General features: G+C 38.8%; 1 protein-coding gene across 1 annotated transcript; it reads left to right on the top strand.

Moving 5' to 3' along the window:
• The first annotated feature begins 4,290 nt into the window (after positions 1-4,290).
• On the top strand, positions 4,291-6,298 carry LOC103722417 (uncharacterized). Its single transcript, XM_008812972.6, has 2 exons — positions 4,291-4,695; positions 4,989-6,298. The coding sequence occupies exons 1-2, from the start codon at positions 4,346-4,348 to the stop codon at positions 5,830-5,832; spliced, it is 1,194 nt and encodes a 397-aa protein (XP_008811194.1). The 5' UTR covers positions 4,291-4,345; the 3' UTR covers positions 5,833-6,298.
• The last annotated feature ends 6,578 nt before the right edge of the window (positions 6,299-12,876 follow it).

Raw genomic sequence — 12,876 nt, forward strand, 5'->3', positions numbered from 1 at the left:
GAGGGAGAAGGCCCATCGTGGGCCGAACTAGGCCAAGTTTGGGCCCAGTTCACTCTTGGCCCAACTTGGGCCTAGTTTAAATCCGAAAACCCAAAAGCCTGAAAACCCGAAATTCGGAATTCGTAACCCGAAATCTGGAACCCGAAATCCGAAACCCGAAACCCAAATCTGTTTGGCCAATAAATAGAATTTTGTAGTTAAGCCCTTGACAGTATATGAGTTCACAAAAGAGGCTTCTGTAATTTATGTTTGATCCCTATAAGAAAGATTTATTACATAAAGGTTCTCAAATATATTTGGTTGGTCCCTTTACTCAAGTTTTATTATAGAACAGTACCCTGTAGTTAAGTATTAGTCCTTGCAATAAATTTTATTGCATAAATAATCCATTTAGAGGCCAAATTTGGGGGCCCTATTGGGCTGGGTCTACGCGGGCCATTGGGCCGTATCCGATGTAGGTCCTATCGGGCCGTGCCCATTATGGGCCAACTCTGGGCCCTGTTGGGTCGTGTCTAATAGTATTATTTTTAGTTTTGCTTAGCCCCGAAATTAACAAAAAAAATTAATTAAATTTAAACAGGTGAACCTGATCCGCCTACCTGAAGTAGAAGTTAAGCGAGAAGAGGTAAGTAACTTAATACTTCAAGTGTGATTTCCAAATTATTTGATAAACTCATTAAGTTTTGACATATATTTTGTATTCAGTAAAATGGGTCATGCATGTTAAATTTTATTTAAAAATCATGTTATATGCTCTGAAATCCGTAAAATATGACTAGACAATTTATAAAATCTATTTTTGTATATATGCATTCTCAACATGGTTATGACCTATTCTATTCTGTTCTGGCCCCGCCAATGGGGATTATATGTTGGACCTGTCGACTTGTAATCTATGAGGAACCGATTTCGACACCGCGCCATCGGTGATTAGAATAGTGACTTTTGGACACCGTTGCCACCGGTGACTAGCAATAGTGGTTTTTGGCACTTTGTGCAATCCATGCCACTGGGTTATGTGGCCGTAGCCTATTATGTTGGGATTATGATAGCAGAGTTTTTGGTAAAAATGATAATAAGTTTTGAAAAGAGCAAAATGATATTATTTGTGATTTATTTACAGTCATTGTTTTGTATTTGATCTGATATGTTTTGACCCCACTGTGGGATATTTTGTTACTTACTGGGCTGGTATAGCTCATTATCTTATTTTTTCTATTTTTTTAATCCAGAAGCTTGATCGCACGGGATTGGGGAGTGCGTTAGATTTTTCGATGATTCCTTCAGTTATTGGCATTTCAGTTAGATTAGCTTAGACATTTGAATTATGTTGTCATTTGCTATTTTGAATCTTTGTAAGACTGCTTTGAATAACTTAAATAATTGTGTCATATTTAAACATCTGTGATTGCTTTGATATGATCTACTACCTTGCCCGCCTGTGCGGCCCGCTGTGTGGGCGTGCGACATTTGCCGGGCTCCGGGCTTGGGGCATGACAATGCTTAACCCTCACTCTATAGTGTAACCAATTTAAAGTAGTAGTGACTTTGTAAACGAACATCATAAAGTCATCGAACCACTTGTTTATCTCTATTTATTGCTCTTTCTGATATCCGACGTCCAAGAGAAGGCACCACTCCTGTCCACTGGTGAGTATTGAACTCAATTCCATTGCCAGTGAATTCTTCGAGATGATATCGAACACTCACTATAAAGTCTAACCAAGTTAAAGTAGTAGTGACTTTCTAAACGAATATCGTGAAGTCGTTGAACCACTTGTTTATCTCTATCTATTGCTCTTTCTGATATCTGACATCCAAGAGAAAGTACCTCTCTTGTCCACTGGTGAGTAATGAACTTGATTCCATTGTCATTGAATTCTTCGAGATGATGTCGAACACTCACTCTAAAGTCCAACCAATTTAAAGTAGTAGTGACTTTCTAAATAACTTTCTAAATGAACATCGTGATTTACTACCCCTATCATTCATCCATCTGCATAGATCTCAAAACACTCTATCTTCTATCATCCATCCACCGTCACAAATCTCAAAGCACTCCTTCCTCTATCATTCATCCACCTATACAATTCTCAAAGATATTTTTCCTCTATCATCTATCCACCTACATAGATCTCAAAGCACTTCATATTCTATCTTCCATCCTTATGCATGGATCTCAAAATGCTCCATTTTTTATCATCCATCTACCTGTATAGATCTCAAAATGCTCTATTATCTGATATTTATGTAGCCGAATGGATAATAAAAAATGAAGCGCTTTAATATCTATGCAGGCAATTAGGCAAATGAATCATAGATGAAGTGTTTTGAGATTTGTAAAAGCAAATGGATTATAGATGGAGCGCTTTGAGATCTATGCAGGTGGATGGTTGACAATGAATAGAGCTCTTTAAGAGCTATGCAAGTGGATGATGATTGGGGATGAGATTTGTACTGGCACATAATGAGACAATGAAAGAAGTGCTGTAAAATTTATGCAGATGGATGAATGCTAGAGAATTAGGTGCTTTGAGATCTATGTAGGTGTATGGATGATAGAGAATAGAATGCTTTAAGATCTATACCGATGGATAAATTACTAAGGATGGAGCACTTTGATATTTTGTGCAGGTTGATGATTAACAAAGGACAACTTTTCTAAATCAAGAATATTTTTGTCTTTTTTTTGCTTAGTTAACGGTATTAAGATCGAGACAAACGACTGGGCCATATTGCGATAAATTTAAAGTTTTGGTGACTAATTGATATTTTTAAATTTTTGATGTCTAAGTATAAATAGCTCAAACTTGAAAGGATATTGTTGCTGTAATTTTTTCAATTATCAAGCAACCGTCACGTAATAATATTTTATAATAGAGATAGACGACCGAACCATATTGCAACGAATTTGAAGCTTTGATAGCTAATTGATATTTTATAAATCTTTAAGGTCGAAATATAAATAGCCTAAACTTAGAAGGATATTCTCATATTTTTTTCAAAAAATAGTTGCATTATTTATGAACATATTTGTGGTACTATAACCGTTTTTCTCAAAATAAAATAAAAATAAAGTAAACGAAAAATAAAACAACAGTTATAATAGTTATCAGCCAGAAGACTTGGGACAGATAACGCTTTTTTCGCAATAACTACTTACGAGAACAGATTCAAAGGAAGGTCTCAGTGACTGCAGCCACGTTTTAGAACAATAGCCATTTTAAAATTGTAATGCCCCCTTTCTTACCTTATATACGTATAATAACATAGAAAAGATAAAATCTATTTGTTGAATTATATTTTTCACGCTCATCGTGTCTCTTAATAAAATAATATTTTTCCAAAAATAGTAATTTATTTAATTTTTTTATCCAAAATAATATAAGTATCTGAAAAATAGTAGTTCCACATTAAACAACTGGCCATTGCACTCCAATTCGTAGAACTGCACCAAAGACGGCCGCGCAGCTAGGGCTGTTAATGAGCCGAGCTGCTCGGGCTCGGCTCGGGCTTGGCTTGGGCTTGGCTCGGTAAAAGCCCGGCTCGGGCTCGGCTCGTTAGTCAAACGAGCCTGAGCCCGAGCCCAATATGAGGCTCGTTTACACCCGAGTTCGAGCCCGAGCAGCTCACGAGCCCAAACGAGCTCTAGTCTCCCGCTGAAAGATTTTATTTCAGCACCATAATTCATAAAAATCTGACCGCATAGAGAAAAATAGCTTGTTATCGAGTCCGACCCGAGCTCGAGCTCGGGCTCGTTCTGGAGCCCGTAATTGAAACGAGCTTTACGAGCTCAAGCCCGAGCCTTTACTTTGCCAAGTAAGCTCGAGCTCGAGCCCAATACAGAGCTTATTACCGAGCTCGAGCCCGAGCTTCTGTGAAACGAGCCGAGCCGAGCTCTCCTAGGCTCGGTCTCGGCTCGTTTAGAGCCCTACGCGCAGCCCAGTCAAAACACTACCTCCGCACGGAATTGTTTGGGAATCAAAGCGGTGACCAAGTACAACTAGTCGGCTTACGATAGACTTTTCTTCAGACGCGCTTAGACAAATGACTTCTCATTGAAGTCCGGGAAGAAACAATTGAAGATTTCTCTGTTTTTTTTCTTTTTTTTTTCTATGTAGAAGATTTCTCTTCCCACGTAGACCTCTTCTCTTAACCTCTCTCAGTCCATCCCACAAAAGCCTTGTCAAACTATCCGTGCAAGTGCAAGCCTCTTTCCCATGAGGAAAATTCCTCCCCTAGAGTCGTATGGATGTTGCACAACTCCATCATCCTTTATATATAGGCACCAAGGATAAAACGACAGCAGACACACCTTACACCATATAAGCATTATCTTAGAACAATGTATGTGACCAGGCCTCTCTCCCATTACTATAACAACCCCAATGCTGTCTTTGATCACCCGCCAGAAGGTCCCAGTTCGGGTATTCTCGTGATCAAAGATGAGGAGGCTGAGAGCGAACAAGTATGCTGCTGGGGACTATGCAAAGATTCGAGGATTTATAGCCTCCCATTCCCTCAAAATACCAAGATTAAAGTTCGATATACCACCACCCAACACCATGCTGGAGGTGGCCAGAGTCATAGTACGACCCACACCTCCAGAGATGATGTCTTCTTCATTCCAGTCACAGGCCAGCCATTATCATCAAATAGGTACTATGTCATCAGAGAAGATGGAAGAAACAAAGGGTAAATCTTCAACCTAAAGCTCTATTCACATGTAGATCGTATGCGCTGCTTCTCGCCTTTCTTTTTGTCCAGTTTTATTATCAATAGCTTCCTTCAGAGTTAGAGAGAAACATAGCTATCCAACCTATTGCATTCATTATCCTGGAGGTTTTTATTTTATCTATCTATCTATCTATCGATTTGAAGAGAAATGGAGGGAGATCTATCCATATTATCATTATTCTTATTGTTGCTGAGGAAACAATAACACAAGAGAATATAATAATCTTGTATGTTTTGATGGAAATTTGCAGGAAAGCTGCAACATGTTCGAGAGAGGAGGATATGACCACATGTTGTTTTTGCTCATTTGCTAATGATGTCGCATCAAGTCCTTTAGATCACAGAAATATTCATCAACAAGTGGAGATCATCTGTCAGAGAAATAAGTTCCACGCCAAGGCAGTAGCTTCTGATGGAATTCCCCCACAATATCTTAGAAGGAAAGGTTGGCAGGCCTACACTTCGGAATCAACTAATTACCACTTACCCGAAGCTCGAGGCCTTGATGTGTCTCTTAGGAATAAGTTGCCTGATCTAGACTTCCAGATTTCTACACAACGCTCTCCAGCCATTGTTGTGGGGAAGTGGTACTGCCCTTTTATGTTCATAAAGGAAGGCGACCGATTAAAAGACCAAATGAAAAGATCCATGTTCTATAACATGACTCTCCAGCGATTCTGGGAGGAGATCTATAGCTGTGAGAATAATGGCAAGGAAGGAAACGCAGTGGAACTAAGTGTTGGTGTTAGAAGGCACACGGCATTGTTGAACGGTAGTGAAATAATCCAAGACAGAAGAGAGGTGGTCGATGGAATCATGTGGTTGAAGCCTGTCAACTCCGGAGACCAGGGTTTGGGTTTGAGTCTAGCTATATGGGAGAGGATGCGGTGGGAGGAAGAAAGAGGTGGGTGGATTGGTGGTGAAGAGAATGTGGAAAGAGTGGAAAGGTCAGAGGTGTGTGAAGGAGAGAATGGATGGAAGAAGTTTGGTTGCTATGTGTTGGTGGAAAGATTTGTTCTGAAAAGAATGGATGGTACCGTAGCTTTAGCCTATGATTTCAAGCACACCAACAAAATTCGAACCAAATGGGAATGAGAGCTGTCCATCACCTTTATGTATATTTTATCTTAGTTATTCATTACCATTTGTTTCTAGAATGAGTGTATATGAGTATTTGTATCATTTTATTAGAATTGGAGGTTTGGAACTGAATACATGCATTGTATATTTGATCTGATAGCCGAAGTTTGGGTCATGATCATGTTTGTGTCAAAGTTTTAAAATCTCTAACACATTATATATTGATCCGGATGCCAGATCAGCTCTGTTTTATGTGATACAATTGCGTGTTGATGTGATTCACATAAATTTTCTATTTTGTCCATGCCATACAATCAACCTATTTGGATCGCAAACTAGTGTAGTTTTTTGTTTTTTTAGACTACAAGGGACTATTTCCCACCTTTGGAGGCTAACTCTAACCGAAGTTTGAAACCTCGACCTCATGGGAGCAAGCTCTCAATGGAGTCTTTAACATCTCATATACTTGAACCCTGCCAATATTGTTATTGCCTATTATAAGAAAAATAATGATCATTGTTTGTCTAGTTTAATATTGTAATTTGGATTTTCCAAATGTAAAATGGAAAAATTATTTTTTACCCCTTGGTTTGATTGTAAATTAGTGATTAATTTTTGGCCATGTTTCATTTGCCTCAGCCCTTCCTATGTGTGTACTTGTGCCTTGTTTAGCACATATTCATTCCTACGTGCACAATTTGCCTATTTATACACAGTTAAGATTATTTTGTATGCACTTGTATCTTATCTTGTGCATATTTGAAATTAAAAAAGGATTAGGGTAAATTTATGATTAACTTGTCATAAATTCTAACTGTTAAATGGCAAACAACTGTCAATGAACTGAATTGGTAAAGTGTTTTAGTATTGATGCAAAAGATCTAGTTTCAAGTCATGCCTTCACAACAATTCATGATCTCATTGAACTATTAATCAACGTTTCTATCCTTTCCTTGGAAAAATAACAAGAAGAAGAATAATAATAAAGTTCAGGCTACCCGGTCCTAGTTGTTATAAAAGAAAGAAGTTGTTAAATAGCAGAAAACTTCTGATTCTTTTACTTTTTGTTTTTGAAGAAATTGACAACTGATTTTTATTCTAAATTAATGTAACCTTTTAGACTTTTATTTGCCTTATAATCCACAAATCGGCCTCGGCTCTTCATCTCCGATCATCACGGAATGCTGGACTTGGGAACTTCCCGCAAGGCTCTAGAAAGCATCACCTCCCGTTGTATTTAAGGGAGAGAGTGGCCAAATTTGTACATGAGAGTTCTAAAAATTAAGGGACAATAAAATGACTCATAGAAAGATCAAGACATTATTTTTTGATGTCATAACTGTCACAATCTAGGACTTTACCCAAAAAGGCTAACTAGGAGGTATTCTTTGGATTCTTTAATCCTGTATAAGTATCCAAGATCTCTACGGCGAATAACCAATATGGAACTAAACACATGCTTATACGGATTCTCACATACTTCCCCCGTTCAAGGCCTCACGTCTTCGTCAAGCTAGGAGTTCAAATCCATTCAAATCTAATCATAAGTACTACGATCGGCCCGTGGTCAGCTTTAATGAACCTGTGTTGCAGTATCCTTTAGTCTATATAGGCTATGAGATGTCCTCTAGTCCACACAAGCTATGGGTTGAGTTCGCTCTGATATCATTTATCATAACCCAAAATTTCATCCAAAAAGGCTAGCCAAAAAGTATTCTTTGGATATTTTAGTTATGTATAAGTTGCCAACATCTCCTCAACGAGTAACTAATGTGGGACTAAACACACACCCGCACGGATTCTCACAATAACCTTACTACAACACTAAAGAAGAACTAGATGTGCTTCTTGCAAACCTTTGATGACAAGCAATTAATCTCGATGGGAAGATCCCTATAAGTACTCTAGGATAACTTAGGGACTAAGTCCATTGGATATCCTTTTATAATATGCCTCATCTATCAAAATTAGTTACAGAGTATCAAGATGAGTGTAATCTCCTATTTAGTTATGATAAGATAAGAAAGAGAATACATTCCTTATCATAACAACCATATTCAAATATTATCGTCATTCTTATCAGAGATCTTCATCTTAAATGTAGAACTCCAAAAAAAAAAATCAAAGCTTAGTGATTTGTTAGGATGGGCCACATCCAGTTAGGTTCCAAACAGATCATCTAAGGATCTCTGCTGGTGTGTGCTTGGTCTTAGATCATCTATGTATTGGAAGATCTTGGATACTTATACACAGTCATGGTATCCAAATAATAACTTTTAGTTAGCTTTTTTTGGATAAAGTTTTGGATCGTCACAAATGGTATTAGAGCCAACGCCTATAGCGCTGGTGCGCTAGAGGATACTCCAGCATGGGCCCATTTGAGTTGACCACGGATTAATTGGGAAGTTTGTAATTAGGTTTGTGGTACTTATAATTGGATTTGAACTGGAACTTAAGCAAGAGAATATGTGAGGATCCATGCATGTGTATATTTAGTCCCATATTGATTATGCTTTTTAGAAATATAGTAAACTATTTTTTGTTAAAATCTCTACTAGCAAAACCTTTATTTTAAAAGCTCTATTAACAAGAGCTCTACTGCCAACAATAATCCCAGATAGAGTCAAAAGACCAAATGGAAAAAGTTCATGTTCTACAAAATTACTTTTAAACAATTTTGGGAAGAGAACTATAGTTGCGATAAGCATTGCTAAGAAGAAAAATGTTGTGGAGCTATGTGTTGGTGTTACAAGAGAGAGGCATCGCTGAATGGTGACGTAGTCCAAGACAACGCAGAGGTGCTTAATGAGGTGATGTGGCATAGGCCTGTCGCCTCTGGGACAAGTGATTTGGCTCAAGTCTAGCATTATTGAAAAGGATGAGAAGGGAGAAACAAAGAGGAGTCTAGGTTGGTGGTGATGAGAAGGTGGAGAGTGTTGAGAGGTAGAAGTTTACGGAGAGAATGGGTGGAAGAAGTGGGATGACTACTTGGTGGTGGAAAGATTTGTTCTGAAAAGATTGGATGGAAGCTTGGCTCTAACCTGTAATTTTAAGCATACTAATATGATTCGAACTGAATGGGAATGGAAGTCCTCTACCAAGCATTATAAAATCTACTCTTCTTGTTTTTACCATTTGTTTGTAACATGAGTGCATTAAATGAATACCTATTATGTTGCTGGATTCAGAAAACAGAGTATTTGTTTTTCCCTTGTATTAAAAAGTTAATAATGAGTAGGCCCAATCTAGCTTCCATCTCATGCTACCATTTCACTTCTAGTTCCACCACCTCCCTGGATGGATATCTTCTCATTTGAAGTAATTTGGGGGTGGTGGTGGTGATATCATCTTTGGTTAGGACAGGTAGCATGGGTACGAGGGTGGAGGTGGAGAGGAAGAAGATGGGAAGAGCTGCTAAAGTATTACACGCTTTACGTTAATATCTTGAAAAGGAACTAAGGGTTCAAAGTTAATGAGAGACTATCCAACTCTAAGGTGTAAACTATGGAACATGATATACGTACACTATAAAAAATATCTTGAAATCAAAATTCATGTATTTTGATGGTCTCTAACCTAGTCATTAAATATATGTTAAAATAGATAGTCTAATAGTGGACACATGAATTTTGATTTCCAGAAGGAAACCCCCGAAGCAAAACTAAAAGGGGATCCCCCGGGCTTCGCCTCCTCCGCGTGGTGGCTCTTCGACCTCCGTCGGTTAGCCCCGGCCGGCCTCTCTCTTTCTTCCTCTTCCTCTCCCTCCCTCCTCCACTCTTTCTCTCTCTTTTCCTCCTCTTCCTTCTCCTTCTCCCCCTCCATGGTTGGTCTTGGTTTGGTTGCCGGAACTGTGCCGGTCCGCCACCAGTACGACTCGGGATGCCCCGAACCGGGCGGTTCGGGATGGTTTTGCCGACCATGCCGAGCCCCCTCAGATTTTCTCTAGGAGCCAACCCCAAGAATGCTTTGGAGAGCATACTCCTGAGATGAGAAGACCGAGCTCACTCGGATTTCTCTAGGTAGCCAACCTAGGGATGTCTCGAAGAGCATACTCCTGACATGAGAAGACCAAGCCCACTCGGATTTTCTCTGGGTAGCCACCACAGAGATGCCTTGAAAAGCATACTCCGAGATGAGAAGATTAGCCATTGTGCCAAAAGGCTTAGCATGCCAACTAACTCCTTTAGGTTGGGAACAACCTAAATAAAAGGACGAGCCCACTCAGAATCCCTCGCGAGTCGGACTTCGGGAAGATCAGTCGAGGAGCCAAAGACATGCTCAAATCTCTGCGAGGAGAGGGGCTCGATGAGACGACCCGAACTTGAATGAAGAAATGAACAAAGATGAGCAAAAAACCGAAATCAAGTACTTTGAAAAATTTCTCTGCTTTCATTATCTTGTGGTAAATATATATTAACCTTGACAGAAATCGAGCAAAAAGAACCATAGCAAAAGGTTGAGGCGGGGCACGACAACATCTACACTCAAACAAAGAGCAAATAATGTCACGACGCAAATCAAGACCGAAGTCAGGTATTTGGTAAACTCCTCACTTTCATTAAAGTTGTATCGTTTTACAATGACCTCAACAGAGGCTAAATAAAAAGAAGGTACATCGAGCTCGGCATACTCGAGCAAAAAGAAAAAAACAAAGGCTGACAGCCCTAAAACCGACAGTCTTGACAGTTCATGATCATGGCAGCCCCACGTCCAGCATCAGACCTGCACCGCAATTTGCCATACGGACTGACCCCTACATCGTGGCCATACCACCAACCGCTGCCTGGTGTTATTGCACGTCACATCGGCCCAGTCAACGACAAGGTCGGCTTTCCTATATAAGGAAAACTACTCGGAGGACTTGGGATACATAATATGCTACTCTTCTCATAGAGGCCTCACTTTGCTGAAATCTCTTCCTTCCGTACTATTGCTTTATTGTTCCAATGTAGGAGTCCAGCTTTCAAAGCCTCAACCAGCCTGCTCAGCCCATCTCCAGCCGCCATCAGAGTTGTTCGAGCTACGCTCCTATCTCGATCCGAATACGGCGGCAACAGATACCATGTTTTACTATAATTTAATTATCAAAATATAGTAAATTTAAATCTGCCCATATTTTAAGATGTATAGATTATAGTTCTTAAAATGAACTTTTAATTTATATGTCCTATCGTGTATTTTATTGTACTAATGCATTTTATACAATTCATTTTATACCAACATGATAGGTTAAAGACGGTCAAAATATATAAATTTTAATTTATAAATATTTTTTGCAAATCATATTAAATGATTTGAATTTTCGATATATATGATCTATTATTTTCGATTTAGTTAAACATTGACATTCCACAACCTACATATCCAGTTATCTATCATTATCATTATCGTCGTCTTCTCTTCCTTCCGCTTTTTTTTCAGAAAATTTCATGAGGAAACTTTCTGCAAATCTGTTGTGCCAAATGCTTGCAGGCAGATCTCATTGCTTTCAAGGAGCATGCTAATAAGTAACCCAGTCTTGTTAATTCTTCTATCTAGGTTGATACCAATAAACCTTAAGTGAAAGTAAAATCAACTAAGACAGCCTGTGATGAGAATTTTATAAGGAAATTCATGGTAGGCCCATGCAAAGAACAAAGAAAAAGAAAAAGAAAGAAGATTGATTGGCAATGTTATGCAAGATATACTATGATTATTTATAGAAAAAGTGCATTCACCTAAAACATGTTGATACGGAGCAGCATCTTAAATACTATTTGGCACAACACCATAAAAACAAACATGCAAGACAGAGCTCCTATACTTCATGCCTTATGGGTTGCTTGGGCATGAAAGAAGCTGACAAGTTTTCCCATGTTTTAAGGGCAAAAACCACAGATAAAGTAATCAAATGAAAACTTTGCCCTTTGAAGCCACCACACAGAGGAAAGCCTCCTCTTTCATTCTTTCTTTTCTTTCCCTCCTTTTTTTTTTTTCTTTTTTCTTTTTTTTTTGCGCTAAGAGAGGTGGATCATACTAGATGAGTACGGATACACCCAATAAAATCAAAAAAAAAAAAAACTTCAGAGTACCGAGGATAACTTTTCATCTCCAATCCATATGGTACTATCTGAGTAACTGGCAATGCAGCCATCCAGTTTGCGGCCCCATTAGCTTTATAGAAGATATGCTTGATCTGGAAGGCCCCTCCATTTATCACTATTGCCCAGATATCTCAAAGTAAAGGGTAAACGCAACCGCTATCCTTAGATATATATTTGAAAAATTAATATAATGCAACATAACGCCAAATTAATAATCAAAGGAGCACCTATTTTTAAGTTGACAGGTATTTCCAAAAGTGCCCCATTTTAGGGCATATAAAATTTTGGGGTCCCCCTCCCCCCCAACCCTTAATGATTCAAGCCCGAAGGGTTGCAAGCCTTTGTTGGGACAGTGGAAGCCCACCCATGTCTTACCATGTGTCCGCGTTATCCGGGTGCCCCAATAGGAACATGTGATTTAGGGCACCTCCCAAACCTAGAGTACAGTAATAGTACATGTACCTAAGTGCGTGTCCCTTAATTCACGCATAAATTAATATATGTACTCTCGTAGGTCTAGGAAAAGGCGTAGACCACCCCGCTTGCTTTCCCGTAACTCGTGGCAGGCGAATCAAGGGGCTGACATCATGGGCATGGGTGGAAACTACAGAGATCTTTCCTCTCACCTACAGAAGTTTTGGAAAAATACAAAGTAGATGAATGGCTTCAAAATATTTTCCTCCGTGAATTTGTCTAGTTACCCAGAAGGTCGTTGTGGCCCTAATTCAAGTTTGTTTCAGGTCTAAGATTTGAATCTATTTTATTTCATCAATCAATCAATTAATTAAAAATATATATTAAAGGAAATAAAAATGATTTAAAAATATAGATCTATATGTTCATATCTAATAAATCTCGAGATATATTCTCTTTCGTACTTACTGGGATTGTAGTTCAATTGGTCAGGACATCGGCCAATCAAGACAGAAGCTGCATAGATGAATTGATAAGTTTATCTCTTCATGTTCTATGAAAG

Source organism: Phoenix dactylifera, chromosome 2, assembly GCF_051530095.1.
Source record: "Phoenix dactylifera cultivar Ajwa chromosome 2, Ajwa_hap1_PhDact_Kaust_v1.1, whole genome shotgun sequence".
Lineage (NCBI taxonomy): Eukaryota > Viridiplantae > Streptophyta > Magnoliopsida > Arecales > Arecaceae > Phoenix > Phoenix dactylifera.

Coding starts and splice junctions, on each gene's coding strand:
- LOC103722417 (XM_008812972.6), top strand. CDS start 4,346: ATGTATGTGACCAGGCCTCTCTCCCATTACTATAACAACCCCAATGCT. Junction 4,696..4,988: donor GAAGATGGAAGAAACAAAGG/GTAAATCTTCAA, acceptor GGAAATTTGCAG/GAAAGCTGCAACATGTTCGA.